We start from the raw sequence: 19845 nt of genomic DNA on the forward strand, positions 1-19845 counted from the left end.
TATTTATTTAAAATCCAATTTGACAATTGGCCTGATCATAAAGTCTGATGCAGTTTAATGACCAGCTTGATTATTTTCATCTTTTCTTAATGTTTGCAGCTTCACTGAAGTCATTCAAATACACCATTGACATAAAGATCAATGCTTCAAGAGAAGCCGTGATAGAGCGCTTGAGAGTGCGTTGATTCGTGGACAGAAATTCCCCATGTGCATCAAGAAAGGCATGAAAATCTCCAGTGCAAACATCACTGCAGGTAAGTGAAGTATAAGTAAATTAACACCGTTGTGTCAACATTCATCAAAAAATTGTTTATTTGTTTAATTTTCAGTGTGTGTCTCAAATTCGAGCAAAACTGGATGCAAGTGTGAGAATCACTACGCTTGGCCTTCTGAACAATTCCCTAAACAAGGCATTTGTGGCCACAGTCAAAATGGTACATGTGGATACATCGCCTCTCTTCCAGCTGACGGGGCGTTCTGCCGGCCACCACCTGGTAAAGAAGTCTCTCTTCGTTGTAAATCTAAGATGACAATTGGTGTGATTGTAAAGTCTGATGCAGTTTATGAACAGTTAATTATTTTATTTTTTGCCTTAATTTTTGCAGCTTCACTAAAGTCATTTAAATACACCATTGATATAAAGATCAATGCTTCAAGAGAAGCCGTGATAGAGCGTTTGAGAGTGTTGATTCGTAGACAGAAATTCCCCATGTGCGTCAAGAAAGGCATGAAAATCTCCAGTGCAAACATCACTACAGGTAAGAGAAGTATAAGCAGATTAACACCTGTTTGTCCACATTCATTTAAAAGAAAAAAAAAAGTTGTTTATTTGTTTGTCCTCCAAAATCTTATTTGTTTAATTTTCAGTGTGTCTCTCAAATTCGAGCCAAACCAAGTGCAAATGTGAGAATCAATATGCTTGGAGCTCTGAACAATGCTTTAAACATGGTGATTGTAACCCCAGTCAAAATGGTACATGTGGATGCATCGTTTCTCTTCCAACTGATGGGGCGTTCTGCCGGCCACCACCTGGTAAAGAAAGCTCTATTTATTTAAAATCCAATTTGACAATTGGCCTGATCATAAAGTCTGATGCACTTAATGACCGCTTGATTATTTTCATCTTTTCTTAATGTTTGCAGCTTCACTGAAGTCATTCAAATACACCATTGACATAAAGATCAATGCTTCAAGAGAAGCCGTGATAGAGCGCTTGAGAGTGTTGATTCGTAGACAGAAATTCCCCATGTGCGTCAAGAAAGGCATGAAAATCTCCAGTGCAAACATCACTACAGGTAAGTGAAGTATAAGTAAATTAACACCGTTGTGTCAACATTCATCAAAAAATTGTTTATTTGTTTAATTTTCAGTGTGTGTCTCAAATTCGAGCAAAACTGGATGCAAGTGTGAGAATCACTACGCTTGGCCTTCTGAACAATTCCCTAAACAAGGCATTTGTGGCCACAGTCAAAATGGTACATGTGGACACATCGCCTCTCTTCCAGCTGACGGGGCGTTCTGCCGGCCACCACCTGGTAAAGAAGACTCTCTTTATGCATTTTGCATAAAGACACTCTGATGCAGTTCATGACTGCTTAATTATATTAATTTTTGCCTTATTTTTGCAGCTTCATTGAAGTCGTTCAAGTACACCATTGACATAAAGATCAATGCTTCAAGAGAAGCCGTGATAGAGCGCTTGAGAGTGTTGATTCGTGGACAGAAATTCCCCATGTGCGTCAAGAAAGGCATGAAAATCTCCAGTGCAAACATCACTACAGGTAAGTGAAGTATAAGCAGATTAATCACCTGTTCTGCATTCAACAGAAAAATTCTTTATTTGTATGTCCACCAAATCTTATTATTTGTTTAATTTTCAGTGTGTCTCTCAAATTCGAGCCAAACTGAATGCAAGTGTGAGAATCACTACACTTGTCCCTCTGAACAATTCCCTAAACATGGTGATTGTGGCCACAGTCACAATGGTACATGTGGATGCATCGCTTCTCTTCCAACTGACGGGGCGTTCTGCCGACCACCACCTGGTAAAGAAGTCTCTATTTATTTCAAATCCAAGTTGACAATTGGCCTGATCATAAAGTCTGATGCAGTTTTTGTCTGCTCGATTATTTTTGCAGCTCCAATAAAGTCGTTCAAATACACCATTGACATAAAGATCAATGCTTCAAGAGAAGCCGTGATAGAGCGCTTGAGGGCCTTGATTCGTAGACAGAAATTCCCCATGTGCATCAAGAAAGGCATGAAAATCTCCAGTGCAAACATCACTGCAGGTAAGAGAAGTATAAGCAGATTAACACCGTTGTGTCAGCATTCATCAAAAAATTGTTTATTTGTTTGTCCTCTAAAATCTTACTTTCATTTTCAGTGTGTCTCTCAAATTCGAGCCAAACCAAGTGCAAATGTGAGAATCAATATGCTTGGCCCTCTGAACAATTCCCTAAACATGGAATTTGTGGCCACAGTAAAAATGGTACATGTGGACACATTGCTTCTCTTCCAGCTGATGGGGCGTTCTGCCGGCCACCACCTGGTAAAGAAATCTCTCTTTATTTCAAAACCAAGTTAACAACTGGCATGTTATAAAGTCTGATGCAGTTTTTGACCACTTAATTATTTTTATTTTTGCCTTATTTTTGCAGCTTTGTTGAAGTCGTTCAAATACACCATTGACATAAAGATCAATGCTTCAAGAGAAGCCGTGATAGAGCGCTTGAGAGCGTTGATTCGTGGACAGAAATTCCCAATGTGTGTCAAGAAAGGCATGAAAATCTGCAGTGCAAACATCACTACAGGTAAGAGAAGTATAAGTGGAATAATGCTGTTCTGTCCGCATTCAACAGAAAAATTCTTTATTAGCATGTCCACCAAATCGTATTATTTGTTTAATTTTCAGTGTGTCTCTCAAATTCGAGCCAAACTGAATGCAAGTGTGAGAATCAATATGCTTGGCCCTCTGAACAATTCCCTAAACATGGTGATTGTGGCCACAGTCAAAATGGTACATGTGGATACATTGCTTCTCTTCCAACTGATGGGGCGTTCTGCCGGCCACCACCTGGTAAAAAAGTCCTCTATTTATTTTGAATCCAATTTGACAATTAGTTTGATCATAAAGTCTGATGCAGTTTATGACCAGTCAATTATTCTCCTCTTTTCTTAATGTTTGCAGCTTCACTGCAGTCATTCAAATACACCATTGATATAAAGATCAATGCTTCAAGAGAAGCCGTGATAGAGCGCTTGAGGGCGTTGATTCGTGGACAGAAATTCCCCATGTGCATCAAGAAAGGCATGAAAATCTCCAGTGCAAACATCACTGCAGGTAAGAGAAGTATAAGTAGATTAACACAGTTGTGTCAACATTCATCAAAACATTGTTTATTTGTTTGTCCTCCAAAATCTTATTTGTTTAATTTTCAGTGTGTGTCTCAAATTCGAGCAAAACCGAGTGCAAGTGTGAGAATCACTACGCTTGGCCTTCTGAACAATGTTATAAACATGGCATTTGTGGCCACAGTCAAAATGGTACATGTGGATGCATCACTTCTCTTCCAGCTGATGGGGTTTTCTGCCGGCCACCACCTGGTAAAGAAAGCTCTCTTTATTTAAAATCTAAGTTGACAATTGGTGTGACCGTAAAGTCTAATGCAGTTTTTGACAGCTTGATTATTTTTATTTTTGCTTTATATTTGAAGCTCCCCTGAAGTTGTTCAAATACACCATTGACATAAAAATCAATGCTTCAAGAGAAACCGTGATACAGCGCCTGAGAGGATTGATTCGTGGACAGAAATTCCCCATGTGCCTCAAGAAAGGCATGAAAATCTCCAGCGCAAACATCACTACAGGTAAGAGAAGTATAAGTAGATTAACACCGTTGTGTCAACATTCATCAAAAAATTGTTTTTTTGTTTGTCCTCCAAAATCTTATTTGTTTAATTTTCAGTGTGTCTCTCAAATTCGAGCCAAACCGAGTGCAAGTGTGAGAATCAATATGCTTGGCCCTCTGAACAATGCTTTAAACATGCCGTTTGTGACAATGCTCAAAATGGTACATGTGGATGCATCACTTCTCTTCCAACTGATGGGGTGTTCTGCCGGCCACCACCTGGTAAAGTCTCTCTTTATTTCAAGTCCAGTTTGACAATTGCCGTGATCATAATATCTGATTTATGGCCTTTTTCATCTTTTCTTAATGTATGCATCTCCACTGAAGTCATTCAAATACACATTGATTGACATAAAAATCAATTAGCGTGATCGTAGTGTCTTGTGCAGTTTTTGACCAGTCGATTATTTTTGTCACCCCCTAGTAAGCTTTTCTATATTACAAGTCAAAGCTGACAATTAATGTAATCGTAAAGTGTTGTGAAATTTGTAGCTATTACATCCAATTACATGAAAGTCAACTGTTATTTTTTAACATCATACAGTAGGGCATGTCTTTCTTTTCTAGATTATGTTTTTCACTGTTTAGTGAAACACTAAATCAGCTTTTACTATTAATTTTGTTAATATTACTTGTATTTATTTTGATAGACAGCAGTGCATACATTTCTCTTGATGAATAGCATTTGACCATAAAGGTAATGTAATCAGATTAATTTATATCTTTGGTTATCATAGGCTGTCCCATACCTTCAACCACAATCCCAAACACAAGTGTATCTATAACATCTACACCATCAGTGCCAACAGCAACAAATACAGGTATTACTTTTTTGCAGCGAGCTTAGCAACAAATGTGACAATACTCAATATGTTAATTTGTAAATATGACTTAAAGGATTAGTTCACTTTAAAATGAAAATTACCCCAAGCTTTACTCACCCTCAAGACATCCTAGTTGTATATGGTTTTCTTCTTTCTGATGAGCACAATCGGAGTTAAATTAATAAATATCCTGAAGCATCCAAGCTTTTATGACCAATGAGTTTGAAGCTCAAGAAAGTGCATCCATTCATCATAAACATACTCCACATGGCTCCGGGGGGTTAACAAAGGCCTTCTGAAGTGAAGCGATGTGTTTGAGAAAAATATCCATATTTAACAAGTTATAAAGTAAAATATCTAGCTTTCGTCCAGACAGCCTTCCGTATTCTACTTACGAAGAAAGTGTAACACCTCTCGCAGTTTAAAATGCTTGCACTACGTCCTATGCCTTCCGTATTCAACTGACATTGTGTCAGTTACGCTTTTTTTCGTAAGTTGAATACGGAAGGTGGTCTGGTGGAAGCTAAATATTTAACTTAATAACTAGTTAAATATGGATATTTTTCTTATACAAATGCATTGCTTCGCTTCACAAGGCCTTACAAGTTCATTTTAAAGTGAACTAATCATTTAGTTTTTGTAATTAATTAATTTTAGGCTTGTTGAATATTTACCCTAGTTGCGATGCATTGATTTTCAAATTGTGTTTCTTAAAAAATTGTAATTAATGAAGAATTCTAAGTGGTCTGCTAGTAGAATATTTTTTTCTTAATAAAATGTAAAAAATTCACATTATATTTAAATGTAAATTTAAAAACCATATCAGAACTTAAACACTGTTATCAACTTTTTCTATTATAACTTTAGGTATCGCTGGGTCTTAGGTCAACGATATGCTTAAAACAGAGAAGTTTTTCCTTTGAGTTTTCGGCGTACAGACAACACCAATGTCAAATCGGTCCCCATTCATACGAATTCGCGAAAATGACTAAAAACTCTGTATTCTGCTGGCAGGCCATTAGATGGCGATGAAACACTATAGACTGAACTAATGCGCATGTGCATGACGTCATCGTTTTCACAGATTCACGTTTTTGTTGTTTACACAAGACCGTTTTCAAAAACATGCACTTTGAAACCCGTTTTCAAAAGTTTGAGTTTTCAGACCACCAAAATGCCATTTTCGTGTAAATGAAAAAGTTTTACCGCTTTTAGTTGAAAACGTTGCTGTGTAAACGGCCCCTTAGACAGTAGTGTATTACAAAAAAAACTGTTAAAATGAATTGAATTAGATTAATCAGTCCTTGCTTTTTTGCAGATGTTACCACCCTCACAACCCCGATCATAAACACAACTCATGAAGTAACAAGTCCTCCGTCATCCACTCCAGTAGAAGAAATGAAAAGTGAACACATAATTCTATTTACATTGCATATTCACCAACAACTAAAACCTTTAGAGATGTCTTACTATTACTTATTGTTTAGTAGTTACCAGACTAGACAATATTAATTACTTATCTCAGTTTTCATTTGAAGTTTGATTATTTTTTTAAATTTTTTTTTTTAGATTTTACAAGCCTTTCAACCCTGATACCAAACACAACTGACAGTACAACAATGACGAACGCTCCAACATCTACTCCAACAATAGAAACAAGTATGTGATCATAAAATTGTTTACATGACATCATTGCCAACAACTAAAATCTTCAGAGATGTGTTTAGCACATATCATGTTTACTTATTGTTCAGTAGTTGCCAGACAATATTTACTATTTCCCATGTCTGCTAGATTTTGATTTTTGATTTTGTAGATCTTACAACATACAAGATATTCATTACCTCTTTTTGATTTTGTAGACGATACAAGTCTTTCAACCCTGATTCCAAACACAACTGACAGTACAACAATAACAAGTGCTCCAGCATCTACTCCAACAGGAGAAACAAGTGATCATATAATTTTATCTAAATGGCATCATTACCAACTACTAAAACCTTCAGAGATGTTACCATATTTACTTATTGTTTAGTAGTTGCCAGACAATATTATTTACTTCTTCTTATCTCAGTTTGAATTTGATATTTGATTTTGTAGGTGTTACAAGTCTTCCAACCCTGATCCCAAACACAACTGACAGTACAACAATAACAAGCACTCCAGCATCTACTCCAACAGTAGAAGCAAGTAAGTAATCATATCATTTTATTTAAATGGCATCATCACCAACAACTAAAACCTTCATGTGTTTAGCACATACCATACTTACTTATTGTTCAGTAGTTGCCAGACAAAGCTAATTACTTCGCATGTCTGTTTGAATTTGATTTTTGTTTTTGTAGATTTTACAACATACAAGATATTCATTACCTAATTTTGATTTTGTAGATGTTACAAGCCTTTCAACCTTGATCCCAAACACAACTGACAGTACAACAATAACAAATGCTCCAGCATCTACTCCAACAGGAGAAACAAGTAAGTGATCATATAATTTTATTTACATGGTACATCACCAACAACTAAAACCTTCAGAGATGTGTTTATTACTTACCATGTTTATTTATTGTTCCGTAGTTGCCAGACAATATCAATTACTTCCCATGTCTGTTTAAATTTAATATTTGATTTTGTAGGTGTTACAAGCCTTCCAACCCTGATTCATAATACAACTGACAGTACAACAATAACAAGTGCTCCAGCATCTACTCCAACAGTTGAAACACAAAGTAAGTGAACATACAATTTTATTTACATGGCATCATCACCAAAAACTAAAATCTTCAGAGATGTGTTTAGCACATAGTACTGTTTAATTTTTGTTCAGTGGTTGCCAGAAATGATTCTGTGTGGTTCAAAGTGTGGAAGGAAGAAGACAGGTTCGGCGTGACCGGGACTCGTGTTTTATTTACAGTTCTCTGGTACAAACAAAAGAAGTGGCGCTCACTGCGCTTTCTATCACTCAGCAAATAACGTCTCAATTACAAAGGTAACCCTCGTTCCCTGAAGGAGGGAACGGAGACGTACGTCGGACAGACCGACGAATAGGATTCTCACTAGAGAGGCCAATCTACTTCGAGTGTAACTACAGCGAGCCAATGCACATTGGCATGCAATCATCAGCTGCTTGCCTCACAGCGCGGGTATATAATGAGCAGCAGGTGCGTTGTATCTTCAGGTTTTCGCTGAGGAGTCGAACCGAGCAGGCGGCAGCATCAGCGGGACAATGACTGTGGCGACGGGATGTACGTCTCCGTTCCCTCCTTCAGGGGACGAGAGTTACCTTTGTAACCGAGAGGTTCCCATTCAGTCGGTCACGTTCAACGTACGTCGGACAGACCGACAAATAGGAATCCCTACCAAAGCGCCACAGGAGCTGCCCCCTTCCAGCGCTCTGTAGTAAGCCACCTGAACCCCCTTGCCTAAGGACGGTGGGACAGGGCTAACACAGAGAGTGTCGATCAATGCTGTTTCCCAAAACCCATTCAGTGAGACTATTGGATAACGCTGGGAAAGCGTACCCTTTCGTTGGGAAAGGAACGCTGCGGAAGCCATATCCTTCCCCGAAGGAGTCATGTGGAGGAGTACATATGGACTAACCTTGTAGGTTGTACTACATATGGAAGAACTGGGGTGACTCCAACTTGATAAGTGGTGGGTTCTCCCAGAGGGAAAGAAGCAGGCTTCATTTAGGAGCAACCATGGAACCAGCCATATGGGATCCCCGTAGGGTCACACATATGGTCACCAGCCGTAAGAACGGCTTTTACAGCTGGGAACAGCGTTTTTGTTGTTGCTCAAAAGAAGGCAAAACAAAGAAAAGAAAAAGAAAGAAGAGAGATCGACCCCGCTGCTGTGCTGTCCTCCTGCACCAAATGAAGAGCAGTCTGATCCAGATGAGCTGACTTGTTGTTTGTTTAAACACTCGCTCGTAGACACCACTGTGTTAGTAGGTTCGGCTCCGAAGCGAAAAGCTGAGGATGCAACGCACCTGCTGCTCATTATATACCCGTGCTGCGAGGCGAGCAGCTGATGCATATGATTGCATGCCAATGTGCATTGGCTCATTGTAGTTACACTTCGTCGGTCAGTCCGATGTACGTCGAACGTGGCCAACTGAATGGGAACTCAGAATATAAGTCAGCATACAATTCCAGCTCCGACAGGCAGTCTCTCCATGTGGCACGAGTTCCCAGTCAATCTCTCTCACCAGCTCCCCATTTCCTGGTGGCTTTTAACCGGTCTCTCCACACCAATTACTGAGACGAGACACAGGTGTTTATCATTTGCACTTGACCCACTTGCACCGCTTGTCTCCTGCCTCTCTCTCCCGCTGCAGACCTCGCTGAACCACGTCCCCCTCGCCACAGATTCATTACCTATTTTTGATTTTTTAGATGTTACAAGCCATTCACCCCTGATCCCAAACACAACTGACAGTACAACAATAACAAGTGCTCCGGCATCTACTCCAACAATAGAAACAAGTAAGTGATCATATAATTTTACTTACATGGCATCATCACCAACAACTAAAGCCTTCAGAGATGTGTTTATAACTTACCATGTTTATTTATAGTTGAGTAGTTGCCAGACAATATTAATTACTTCTTATCTCACTATGAATTTGATTTTTGATTTTATAGATCCTACAACATACAATTATTACCTCATTTTGATTTTGTAGATGTTACAAGCCTTTCAACCCTGATCCCAAGCACAACTGACAGTACAAAAATAACAAGCGCTCCAGCATCTACTCCAAAAGAACAAACACCAAGTGATTATATAATTTCATTTACATGGCATCATTACCAACAACTAAAACCTTCAGAGATGTTTATCACTTACCATGTTTACATATTGTTTAGTAGTTGCCAGACAATATTAATTACTTCTGACTATGAATTAGATTTTTGATTTTATAGATCATACAACATACAAGATGTTCATTACCTCTTTTTGATTTTGTAGATGTTACAAGCCTTTCAACCTTGATCCCAAACACAACTGACAGTACAACAATAACAAGTGCTCCAGAATCTACTCCAGCAGTAGAAACAAGTAAGTGATCATATAATTTTACTTACATGGCATCATCATCAACAACTAAAACCTTCAGAGATGTTTATCACTTACCATGTTTATTTATAGTTAAGTAGTTGCCAGACAATATCAATTACTTATCTCACTATGAATTAGATTTTTGCTTTTATAGATCATACCACATACAAGATATTCATTACCTCATTTTGATTTGTAGATGTTACAAGCCTTTCAACCCTGATCCCAAACACAACTGACAGTACAACAATAACAAATGCTCCAGCATCTACTCCAACAATAGAAACAACAAGTAAAAGATCATATAATTTACATACCATGTTTACTTATTGTTCAGTATTTGCCAGACAAAATTAATTACTTCCCATGTCTGTTTGAATTTGATTTTTGTTTTTGTAGATCTTACAACATACAAGATATTCATTACCTCTTTTTGATTTTGTAGATGTTACAAGCCTTTCAACCTTGATCCCAAACACAACTGACAGTACAACGATAACAAGCGCTCGAGCATTTACTCCAACAGTAGAAACAAGTAAGTGATCATATAATTTTACATGGCATCATCACCAACAGCTAAAACCTTCAGAGATGTTTATCACTTACCATGTTTATTTAGTTAAGTAGTTGCCAGACAATATCAATTACTTCTTATCTCACTATGAATTTAATTTTTTTTATAGATCCTACAACATACAAGATATTCATTACCTCATTTTGATTTTGCAGATGTTACAAGTCTTTCAACCCTGATCCCAAACACAACTGACAGTACAAAAATAACAAGCGCTCCAGCATTTACTCCAGCAACAGAAAGAAGTAAATGATCATATAATTTTATTTAAATGGCACCAACAACTAAAACCTTTACAGATGATTAGCACATACCATGTTTACTTATTGTTCAGTAGTTGCCAGATAATATTAATTATTTCCCATGTCTATTTGAATTTCAGTTTTGATTTTATAGATCCTCTTTCTGATTTTTGTAGATGTTACAAGCCTTTCAACCCTGATCCCAAACACAACTGACAGTACAACGATAACAAGTGCTCCAGCATCTACTCCAACAGTAGAAACAAGTAAGTGATCATATAATTTTACATGGCATCATCACCAACAACTAAAACCTTCAGAGATGTGTTTATCACTTACCATGTTTATTTATAGGTAAGTAGTTGCCAGACAATATCAATTACTTCTTATCTCACTATGAATTTGATTTTTGATTTTATAGATCCTACAACATACAAGATATTCATTACCTCATTTTGATTTTGCAGGTGTTACAAGCCTTTCAACCCTGATTCCAAACACAACTAACAGCAGTACAACGATAACAAGTGCTCCAGCATCTACCCCAACAGTGAAAACAACAAGTAAGTGATCATATAATTTTATTTACATGGTATGTCTAATCAGAACACCGCCACCTGGCGGAATCATCTCCGGCCGCCTCTTCCCTGCAGGAAGTTGACAAAGTCAGCTTTCTTGACTACTCCATCTCGCAGAGTGGCCTCTTCGGCAACATTGTCGAGGACTTTGCCCAGCAATTCTCGGCAGTCAAGCAGCAGATGGAGGCGATTAAACACATCTTGCCTCTGTGATTCCACCGCCACATACAGGCCTCCGAGGTCATGCTCGATGTTTTCTCATCACTGAGGGCATCTGCCTGCAGCTACCACACCAACACTGCCACAGCCCAAACCCAGTCGATAGCGTTGAGCTGCATGCAGGAAATTGATGGAGCCCACTCGTCAGGCGAGTGCTAAGAACCCCAAGAAGGTTTCGAAGCATCCCTGAGATGGGTGACCCAGGGATGGCAGCAGCTGCTCTTCCACAGGAGACACTAAGCGTACCGCTCCTTCCCCTGGTGGAGGTCCAGTTGGAGAATCTTTTGTTCCCTTTTTATTTTTGTTCCGCCGCTTGCCCAAATAGCAGTGGTACCCAAATATTTCAAGAAAGAGCAGCTTCCTCATTTGTGCGGAAATTGCAGTCCTCTTAGTAAAGGACACAATAGAGCCTGTCCCTCCAGCCGAAATGAAGGCATTTTACATTCTAGTTACATTCTGATTCTAGTTCACACTCAAGATCTATTGTGTGCGCACAGAGGCCTGGTGTTTAGACACCTCAGTCGATTGGGGCTTCAGGTCAACTATGAAAAGAGCAAGCTCTCCCCAGTGCAGAACATCTCTTTTCTTGGGATGGAGAATGCACGGCTATACACCATGACTGTCACGCTGATCTGTCAATGTACATTCAGCCTTTGGATAGACCTTGCATTTCTACAGGCAGGGGATCCCCTAGAACAAGTGTCCAGGCATGTTGTAACAACAGAGGCTTCCAAGTCCTGGGGTGCTGTATGCAATGGGCATGCAGCCGTGGGCTCCTGGACAGGACCTTGATTGCTTTGTCATATCAATTACTTAAAGTTGCTAGTGGTATTGCTGGCCTTGTGAGGTTTCAGCCATTGATCCAGGGCAAGACTGTGTTGGTCCGGATGGACGGACAACAAGGCGACTGAAGTTTCTCACTTCTCAGACAACCTTAACCGTGCAGCGGATACAACGTCATGGCAAGTGATGCTCCAGGGAGAGTGGAGACTCCATCTCCAGGTGGTCCAGCTGATCTGGAGTCAATTCGGCAAAGCACAGGTATTGACCGCTATGGTATTCCTTGACCAAGAACCCCCTCGGCACAGACGCATTGGCACATAGCTGGCCCTGGTTTCTGCACAAATATGTTTCCCCCAGTGAGCCTGATTGCACAGATGTTGTTAAAGTCAGGGTGGAAGAAAAACAGGTCCTATTGGTCGCACCAAATTGGCCCACCCGGACTTAATTCTCGGAGCTCATGCGTCTTGCGACAGCCCCTTCATGCCGATTTCCCCTGAAGAAGGACCTCCTTTCTCAGAGACAGGGCACAATCTGCCACCCACGTCCAGACCTCCTGACCGCGCTCACTTCCATGGAGAGGGTCGGGACCTGCAGGCGTATTCTGTCAGCGAAATGTGCCTTGAGTTCGGTCCAATATACTCTCGCGTGATTCTGAGACCCCGGCCGGGCTATGTGCCCAAAGTTCCCACTACCCCTTTTAGGGATCAAGTGGTGACCTTGCAAAAGTTGCTCCCTTTACCAGTCCTTCTGCTATACACAACAATAGGCAGCAACAATGGGAACCTTTCCGCCATGTCAATCCCCACGAACCTCCCGTTATTTGTCACGAGTTCTTGGATGAGTTAGGTGGTTCGTCTTAGGGAGAATTTAAACAAACATTGGGCTGCCATGGAATGCTCTTCCTTGTCCCGAGCACTCTTGGTTGGATGATTGGTATCTCTGTTCAGAGCATGACTCATAGCTGCGTCCCACCCAGTGCCCTTCTTCCCAGAAGTGCATAAAGAGCTCGCAAAGTTGTGGAAGGCACCTTTTACTGCCAGGATTCTGAGATCCTGCCCCGGTTATGTTTCCAAATTTCCCACTACCCCTTTTAACGATCAAGTGGTGACCTTGCAAGCGCTACCTCAAGACGAGGTAGACCCAGCCTTATCGTTGTTGCGTCCAGTACGCACCCTAAGCAGCTCTTTGTTTGCTTTGGGGAACAGAAGGGGAAGACTATTTCCAAACAGAGGTTAGCCTACTGGATTGTGGATGCCACTGCCTTGGCATATCAGGCACAGACTGAGCCATGCCCTTTTGGAGTATGAGCGCACTCCATAAGGGCTTTAGCCAATGGCACCTCTCTAACAGAGATCTGCAAAGTGGCAAGCTGGGTGACGCATAATATCTTTATATGACATGTAATATTTTACAATCTCTGGGTTGAGCCAGTATCATTCTGTGTGTTGTCAGGTATGAGCAGGTAAAATGTGGGCAACTGGCTGGGTGTACTACTTGCACACAGTGCTTTGGGGTGAAAACTTGTACTTTTTTGTCCATGTGAGTTCCCAATGCCAGCAAATCCTGGATGTGTTTTACTTTTCTGCACCCTGAGGCAGTCGAATTCGGCACAGAAATTCGACGCCAGGCCCAATAGTCATGCAGTATGCTCTTTTTTTTTTTTTTTAGATCAGCCCGTATACTTGGGCTATGTGCTCCATATGTAGTGATTCCCTGTTGGTAATCACATATGATGTATTTTCCACGGTACGGTTTCCATGTTGGTAAACCCATTTCTTCTCCTAAGCAGAGCTCCATTTCTACCACCAGTCACTATGTTTGTAGTAGTTCCTCTTCAGGTAGGACCTACCACAGTGACTTCTTTCCACATGTGGTATTTCCCAGTAGGTAAGTCCATGTGATGTATTCTCCACATATTAAAGGATTAGTTCACTTCAGAATTAAAATTTACTGATAATTTACTCACCCCCATGTCATCCAAGATGTTTGTCTTTCTTTCTTCAGTCTAAAAGAAATTAACGTTTTTGAGGAAAACATTCCAGGATGGTTTCTCCATATAGTGGACTTCAACAGCTACCAATGGGTTGAAGGTCCAAATTGCAGCTTAAATGCAGCTTCAAAGGGCTCTACACAATCCCAGCCAAGGAATAAGGGTCTTATCTAACGAAACAATCAGTCATTTTCCAAAAAATAAATAAAAATTATATACTTTTTTAACCACAAATGCTTGTCTTGCACTAGCTCTGCGATGCACTACGCATTACGTAATCAAGTTGGAAAGGTCAGGCATGATGTGAGTAAATTATCAAGAAATTTTAATTCTGAAGTAAATTAATCCTTTAACCTCCCCTCGGGCAAGATGTGGTCTCCGCAGTGTTCTTTTTCCTACTTAGGAAGAAGAGCGCTTCCCCAGTGCTTAAATCTGGTTACACCCGTATGTCCAGGGGAGTGGCGAATGCAAATTGCACTCGCCAATTCTCAGTGGCCTTTTCTCAAAATATCAGATATGTTTGGGGCTCCCAAGTGCGACCCCTAGTGTCAGTCTCGATACAACTTCTCGTTCCCTCCATCAGGGTACGGAGGTTACAATAGTAACTGAGATGTCCACTAGTTACTTGACTATCTTAAATCATTAACCATTAGGCTTGTACTTGTCAGATCATCAAAACCTTTGCTTTTCATAGAGTTTACTATCCCTTCAACCCCAATCACAACTAAAAGCACAACAGCAGTGACGAGTGCTCTGACATCTACCTCAACAACAGGAACAAGTAGGTTCTTCTACAGACTTCTTCATATCAGAGAAATGTTTGTGTGTGCTAAATCAGACTCCTGTTAATATTATTTAATTTATTTTTTTGTTTATTTTACATTATTGTTTATATACATATTGCTTGTAAATGTGTTTTTAAAATGGTAATTCCCCACAGCGCACAATTTTATGATGTGAAATTAATGTAAACAGTCAGTTATGTCTTGGACAGGACAATATTTTAAAATAGATCTGTGAATTAGTGTGAATGCAACCTATTAGACCTGCTGCTATCTATGATGTTATCAGTAATAATCAAACGGCAATAATGCTAAGGAAAAAGAGAAAATTGGATCAGATTGTGAGGTGCCTAAAGATTCACACTTATACAGTAACGCAAAAGTCAGGGCAGCACATTTCGAGTGGCCCATCCCCTTCTCTAAAAATAGGCAATAGCATTTTGTTTAGGTTGGAGCCGGTAAAGCATCATGTGAAAACTTGTGACAGCCACATTTGTATTAAAATCAAGTCTAATTCTTTTTTCCTTTACATTAACATGGAAATGTTACTACTGAGAAATAAAAAGTACTTTTTAGTAGTGTTGATAATGTGTAGTTTGAAAGCTTATAATTTATCTTATGGTGCATGGCACCGTTGTTATCTCTTCTCCTCATCAGTGCCGTTTATTATGCTGAATCTGTAATTGTGTCCCTTCAATAGCATGTTAAAAGACATCATTCTGCGTAGAATTCAGAAAGGTTGGATGCATTTTGTGGTCCGCATCAACTTTGCATATGATCCTCTCTGTGCTATCATGTCTTTGGAGCAGAGCACACTATGTGCGTGCTGCAGAGGTTTGCGTGACAGTGACGCAAAAACTAGACTTCATTTGGATATCATTCGGATATCATAATTACTTATTATAAGTAATTATCATGATCTCCCTGGCCCCTATAAAGTGCACTGTGTCATCCACCATAAATAATATAGTAAATGTCTGAGCAAGAGACCGATTTCAGCCACTGCTTTAGCACCTTTTATAGTGTATCGAGCACACCATAGCTTTTACAACCTTAAGACAAACATATTCATACAAACAGCCAGAAAACTTCAATTTTAATTTTAGGGGGACTTTAAAAAAAGTATATTGTTTCAAATGTTTACTTTAAGTTTGTGATTATATAATTCATATATGGCATGTAAAAATAAAACATATGGAATGGAAAAATAAACCCTTTATTCTTAGGTCAATCTACCACAACAAAACCACCACCATCAACCGTACTAACAACAAAAGCACCAACCGCTCCGCCATCACCACCAACAGAGCCACCAACAACAAAACCAGTTACAGTAATACCAACAAAACCATCAACAACAGAGCCACCAACAACAAAACCAGTTACAGTAATACCAACAAAACCATCAACAACAGAGCCACCAACAACAAAACCAGTTACAGTAATACCAACAAAACTATCAACAACAGAGCCACCAACAACAAGACCGGTAACAACAATACCAACAACAACAACACCAAAGTCTGGTAAGTAACGTTTACAGTATTGTTATTGTAAACTCTAGAAGAGCAGCATCTAGAAGAAATCTAAAGACAAAGAAGTTTACCCCATAATGAATGTTATAAACCTATATAATGCCTGAAAGATTTCTGAAATGAAAATTGGGTGCTGGTGGTTGGTTGGTGCACAGATTTTTTTATTTGAATATTGGTTTATTTGATATCAATTTTCACACTTAGTTGTCTGTGAATCTTAACATAGTTTAGGTAAATCTGGCAGTCACAGGAAATATAATGTCACGTTCGACTAAATGTTGAAGTTTTGCCTTTTAGCAACATACAAAAGCAGAGATCTAAGTGTGTTAAAAAACAGAAAATTACTTTAAGGACTGGACTGAAATTTTTAATAATAGTATGATAAAAGTTTAATAATAGTATGACTTGTTTGCAAGTCCCAGTTATAACTTATGGGTTTATGGTCTTTTCATGCTTATAAAATCAGCTTGTTTCAATATTTTGTTATTGCTTTTTCTTTTCATTTTACTCCAGTAAATCGTCAGATATCACTGTCAATAGACGAGACATTTGATGCAAGCCTGCAAAACCAGAACAGTGACAAATTCAAGAAATACAAATCAGATATTGAGAAGGCAGTAAGTGTTAAATACATATTGTACTTTATGCAGTTTTAATTAACTATAATCAATGTTTTTTTGTTAGGGTATTAATTCAGCCATATAGTAAAACTATCATGTATTTTACTCCAGAGTTATTCAAGTCAACACTGTAAATAAGTAGATTAATGTAAAGAGAAAGGTGCTTGAAATTTTAACATTAAAACTACATGAACTTCATTGTAATAACACAATATTAAAAGCAATTAATAAAAAAAAAAATTCTGACAAGGCTTTGTCTCATGTAGATCCATAGCAGCTACAAGGATGTAAAAGGTTTCATTTCTGCTACTATCACTGGTTTTAGGTATGATATTTTTCCTCCCTAAGATTTTTTGCTTTGACATGGTCATTATACTTTTGTTAATTGAAATGCATAATAGACAGTTTCTCATATGTTTTTTTGTGTTTGAGCAGGCCTGGAAGTGTGATCGTAGATTTCTTTATTACGTCAGCTGAGGTGGTACAGATTTCTGGGGAGATAAACCAAGCAATTTACACCAACATGAAAGAGCTTAATTTCAAAGTTGATCTGACTTCAATCGCTGAAACTGGTAAGATTTTGGATTCTTTAGAACAAGTATGCAAAATTATGTCAGATATGTAAAAGACATGTTGTTCAATAGCCATTATATTTCAAAATAACATAGCAGTGTATGTAGTGTATGCTTCTTGGAGCTATAACATGTCCATATCTGGCCATATGTTCCAGCGAATACAAACCTGAGACCAAGAGACAATGTTTTTCCTGAGCAAGATATAAAACTCTCCTGCCCTGCCACCAACCTTCTTGGAAATGTAGATTGGAAATTTCAAGGAAAAAACATACAGCCAAGCAATCATTATGAGTTCTCATCAGATCATCTCTCCCTCACAGTCAAGAGTGTTACCATCAGTGATAATGGTGAGTCTTTGGACCCATGGCAGATCAAAGCTGCAGATTAAAAAAAAAAAAATTATTTCAGATGAATACAATCGGAGATATATCAATAATCACCCTGATGCTAATAAGCTTTGTAATGGCAGTGCATAGAAACCACCTGTTTGATACTGAAAAAAGTGCATTCATTCATCATAAACATACTCCGCACTGCTCCGGGGAGTTAATAAAGACCTTCTGAAGAGAAGCAATGCGTTTGTGTAAGAAAAATATCCATATTTAACACGTTATTAAGTAAAATAAGTAGCTTCCACCAGACCACCTTCCGTCTGACGACGCGTCAGTTACGCTTGTTTCGAAAGTTGAATACGGAAGGCGTAGGATGTGAGAGGTGTTACACTTTCATACTAAGTTGAATTCGGAAGGTGGTCTGTCAGTAGCTTATTTTACTTTATAATGTGTTAAAAATGACATAACCCCATAATGTACATAACTGATTAGAAAACCCTAGAAAAACTAAGAAGAAACAGAGTTATTTCAACGAAAATGCATCAAATGTGAAGTGTCATTCTGGGAATTGTGGGAATGTCAATTTACGTTTTTTCACTGTAAATTATACAATGACTTGTTAATTTTCACTTCCAAAAAAACAGAAAATTTAACAGTATTTTACTGTAAAATTACATTAAATGTATGGTTAGATCTATTACATTTATTCACCGTATATAGTACGGAAACTTTTTGTAAACCAATTAACTGTTTTTCACCGTAGCATTTTTACAGTCTTTTACCATTAAAATCACAATCATTTTTTCCAGTGTGTGCTATGCAGGTGTCACTCATTTACACTCATTCCTCTGGCCTCGCTCTTTTCTCATAGCTTGCATCCTCACAGCTTTTGTCCTCACTCTGCTTGCCACAATTCAAATATTTTTTTAATTACAATAGTTCATTTTTAATAATTAGTAATTAGATAATAATCTGTGTACTGTTAAGAAGTAACTGTTTTAACTATTTTCATGTCTTTGAAACTGAAATTAAACGTATGTCTGTTTTTGTAGGTCGTTATGAATGTTTGTACAATACAACCACAGGGCCACGTATTATTTGGGACAGGATTGACTACATTAAGCCATATCCCAATATGCAAGTACCTACTAATAAGATATACAAATGTGAAAATCAGCAGGTTGATGTTATCTGCTGTGTGCATTCTGATTACACCATACAGTGGGTGCAGGAGAAAAAAATGCTGAGCAGCAGTAAGTATTTATCAGAAACTGAAACAGTCATTTTGTAATTCTACAAATTCAGTCTTAAAACAGCAATGGGACAATTTTATTTATTTTATTTAAACATTTTTATTGAAGTATGTTAGTAGCCACATCTGTAATGTCTTTCATCTGCATCTTGTATTTCCAGAAGCTGATTCACTGAATTGTATTACACAACCGTTTACTATCTCGAGTGAAAGTTCATGCGGAAAAAAAAGCATATTCACTTGCAAACTGGACAATAAAGATCTAATTGGATTCTCATATAGCTCAAGGGCTGTGGAACTTGTTGTTTCAAACCTTCTACCCCCAAACAGCCGTAAGTTGAAATTCTGTTTTCACCAATTCTGGGCCGTCACTTAAATTCACAAGAGTGCCACAGATGTGGTGCCATAGTGGTGTACCATAGTGGTGCTTTCATTCCCCCACGACGACGACTCTGGACCAACATTATTATATAAACTCATATAAAATATTAGCCTGGTTTCACAGACAGGGCTTATCCTAAGCCAGGATTAGGCTTTAGTTCAATTAGGATATTTAATTAGC

At 38.6% G+C, this 19845-nt stretch overlaps 1 protein-coding gene across 42 annotated transcripts in view; it reads left to right on the plus strand.

Annotated features, from left to right (window-relative positions):
- The window catches only part of LOC125279989, a 43817-nt gene that overhangs the window by 18227 nt on the left and 5745 nt on the right, over positions 1–19845 (plus strand). For 18 of the 42 annotated variants that reach the window (XM_048210239.1, XM_048210254.1, XM_048210253.1 and 15 more), the window contains 37 exons: positions 606–758; positions 868–1032; positions 1143–1295; positions 1371–1535; positions 1629–1781; positions 1881–2045; positions 2139–2291; positions 2387–2551; positions 2661–2813; positions 2915–3079; positions 3191–3343; positions 3442–3606; positions 3717–3869; positions 3968–4132; positions 4648–4731; positions 6053–6139; positions 6304–6393; positions 6597–6686; positions 6835–6924; positions 7126–7215; positions 7374–7466; positions 9135–9224; positions 9425–9517; positions 9712–9801; positions 10001–10093; positions 10247–10336; positions 10531–10620; positions 10794–10883; positions 11085–11180; positions 14882–14968; positions 16196–16495; positions 17018–17121; positions 17391–17449; positions 17560–17696; positions 17855–18046; positions 19084–19284; positions 19445–19615. In XM_048210239.1, the coding sequence (XP_048066196.1) occupies positions 606–758; positions 868–1032; positions 1143–1295; positions 1371–1535; positions 1629–1781; positions 1881–2045; positions 2139–2291; positions 2387–2551; positions 2661–2813; positions 2915–3079; positions 3191–3343; positions 3442–3606; positions 3717–3869; positions 3968–4132; positions 4648–4731; positions 6053–6139; positions 6304–6393; positions 6597–6686; positions 6835–6924; positions 7126–7215; positions 7374–7466; positions 9135–9224; positions 9425–9517; positions 9712–9801; positions 10001–10093; positions 10247–10336; positions 10531–10620; positions 10794–10883; positions 11085–11180; positions 14882–14968; positions 16196–16495; positions 17018–17121; positions 17391–17449; positions 17560–17696; positions 17855–18046; positions 19084–19284; positions 19445–19615 (4833 nt within the window). Of the gene's footprint in view, positions 1–329; positions 495–605; positions 759–867; positions 1033–1142; positions 1296–1370; positions 1536–1628; positions 1782–1880; positions 2046–2138; positions 2292–2386; positions 2552–2660; positions 2814–2914; positions 3080–3190; positions 3344–3441; positions 3607–3716; positions 3870–3967; positions 4133–4647; positions 4732–6052; positions 6140–6303; positions 6394–6596; positions 6687–6834; positions 6925–7125; positions 7216–7373; positions 7467–9134; positions 9225–9424; positions 9518–9711; positions 9802–10000; positions 10094–10246; positions 10337–10530; positions 10621–10793; positions 10884–11084; positions 11181–14881; positions 14969–16195; positions 16496–17017; positions 17122–17390; positions 17450–17559; positions 17697–17854; positions 18047–19083; positions 19285–19444; positions 19616–19845 lie in introns of all 42 variants that reach the window. The other 24 variants (XM_048210251.1, XM_048210271.1, XM_048210241.1 and 21 more) reach the window with 23 other exon arrangements.

Source organism: Megalobrama amblycephala, linkage group LG12 (assembly GCF_018812025.1).
Source record: "Megalobrama amblycephala isolate DHTTF-2021 linkage group LG12, ASM1881202v1, whole genome shotgun sequence".
NCBI classification, from domain to species: Eukaryota; Metazoa; Chordata; class Actinopteri; order Cypriniformes; family Xenocyprididae; genus Megalobrama; species Megalobrama amblycephala.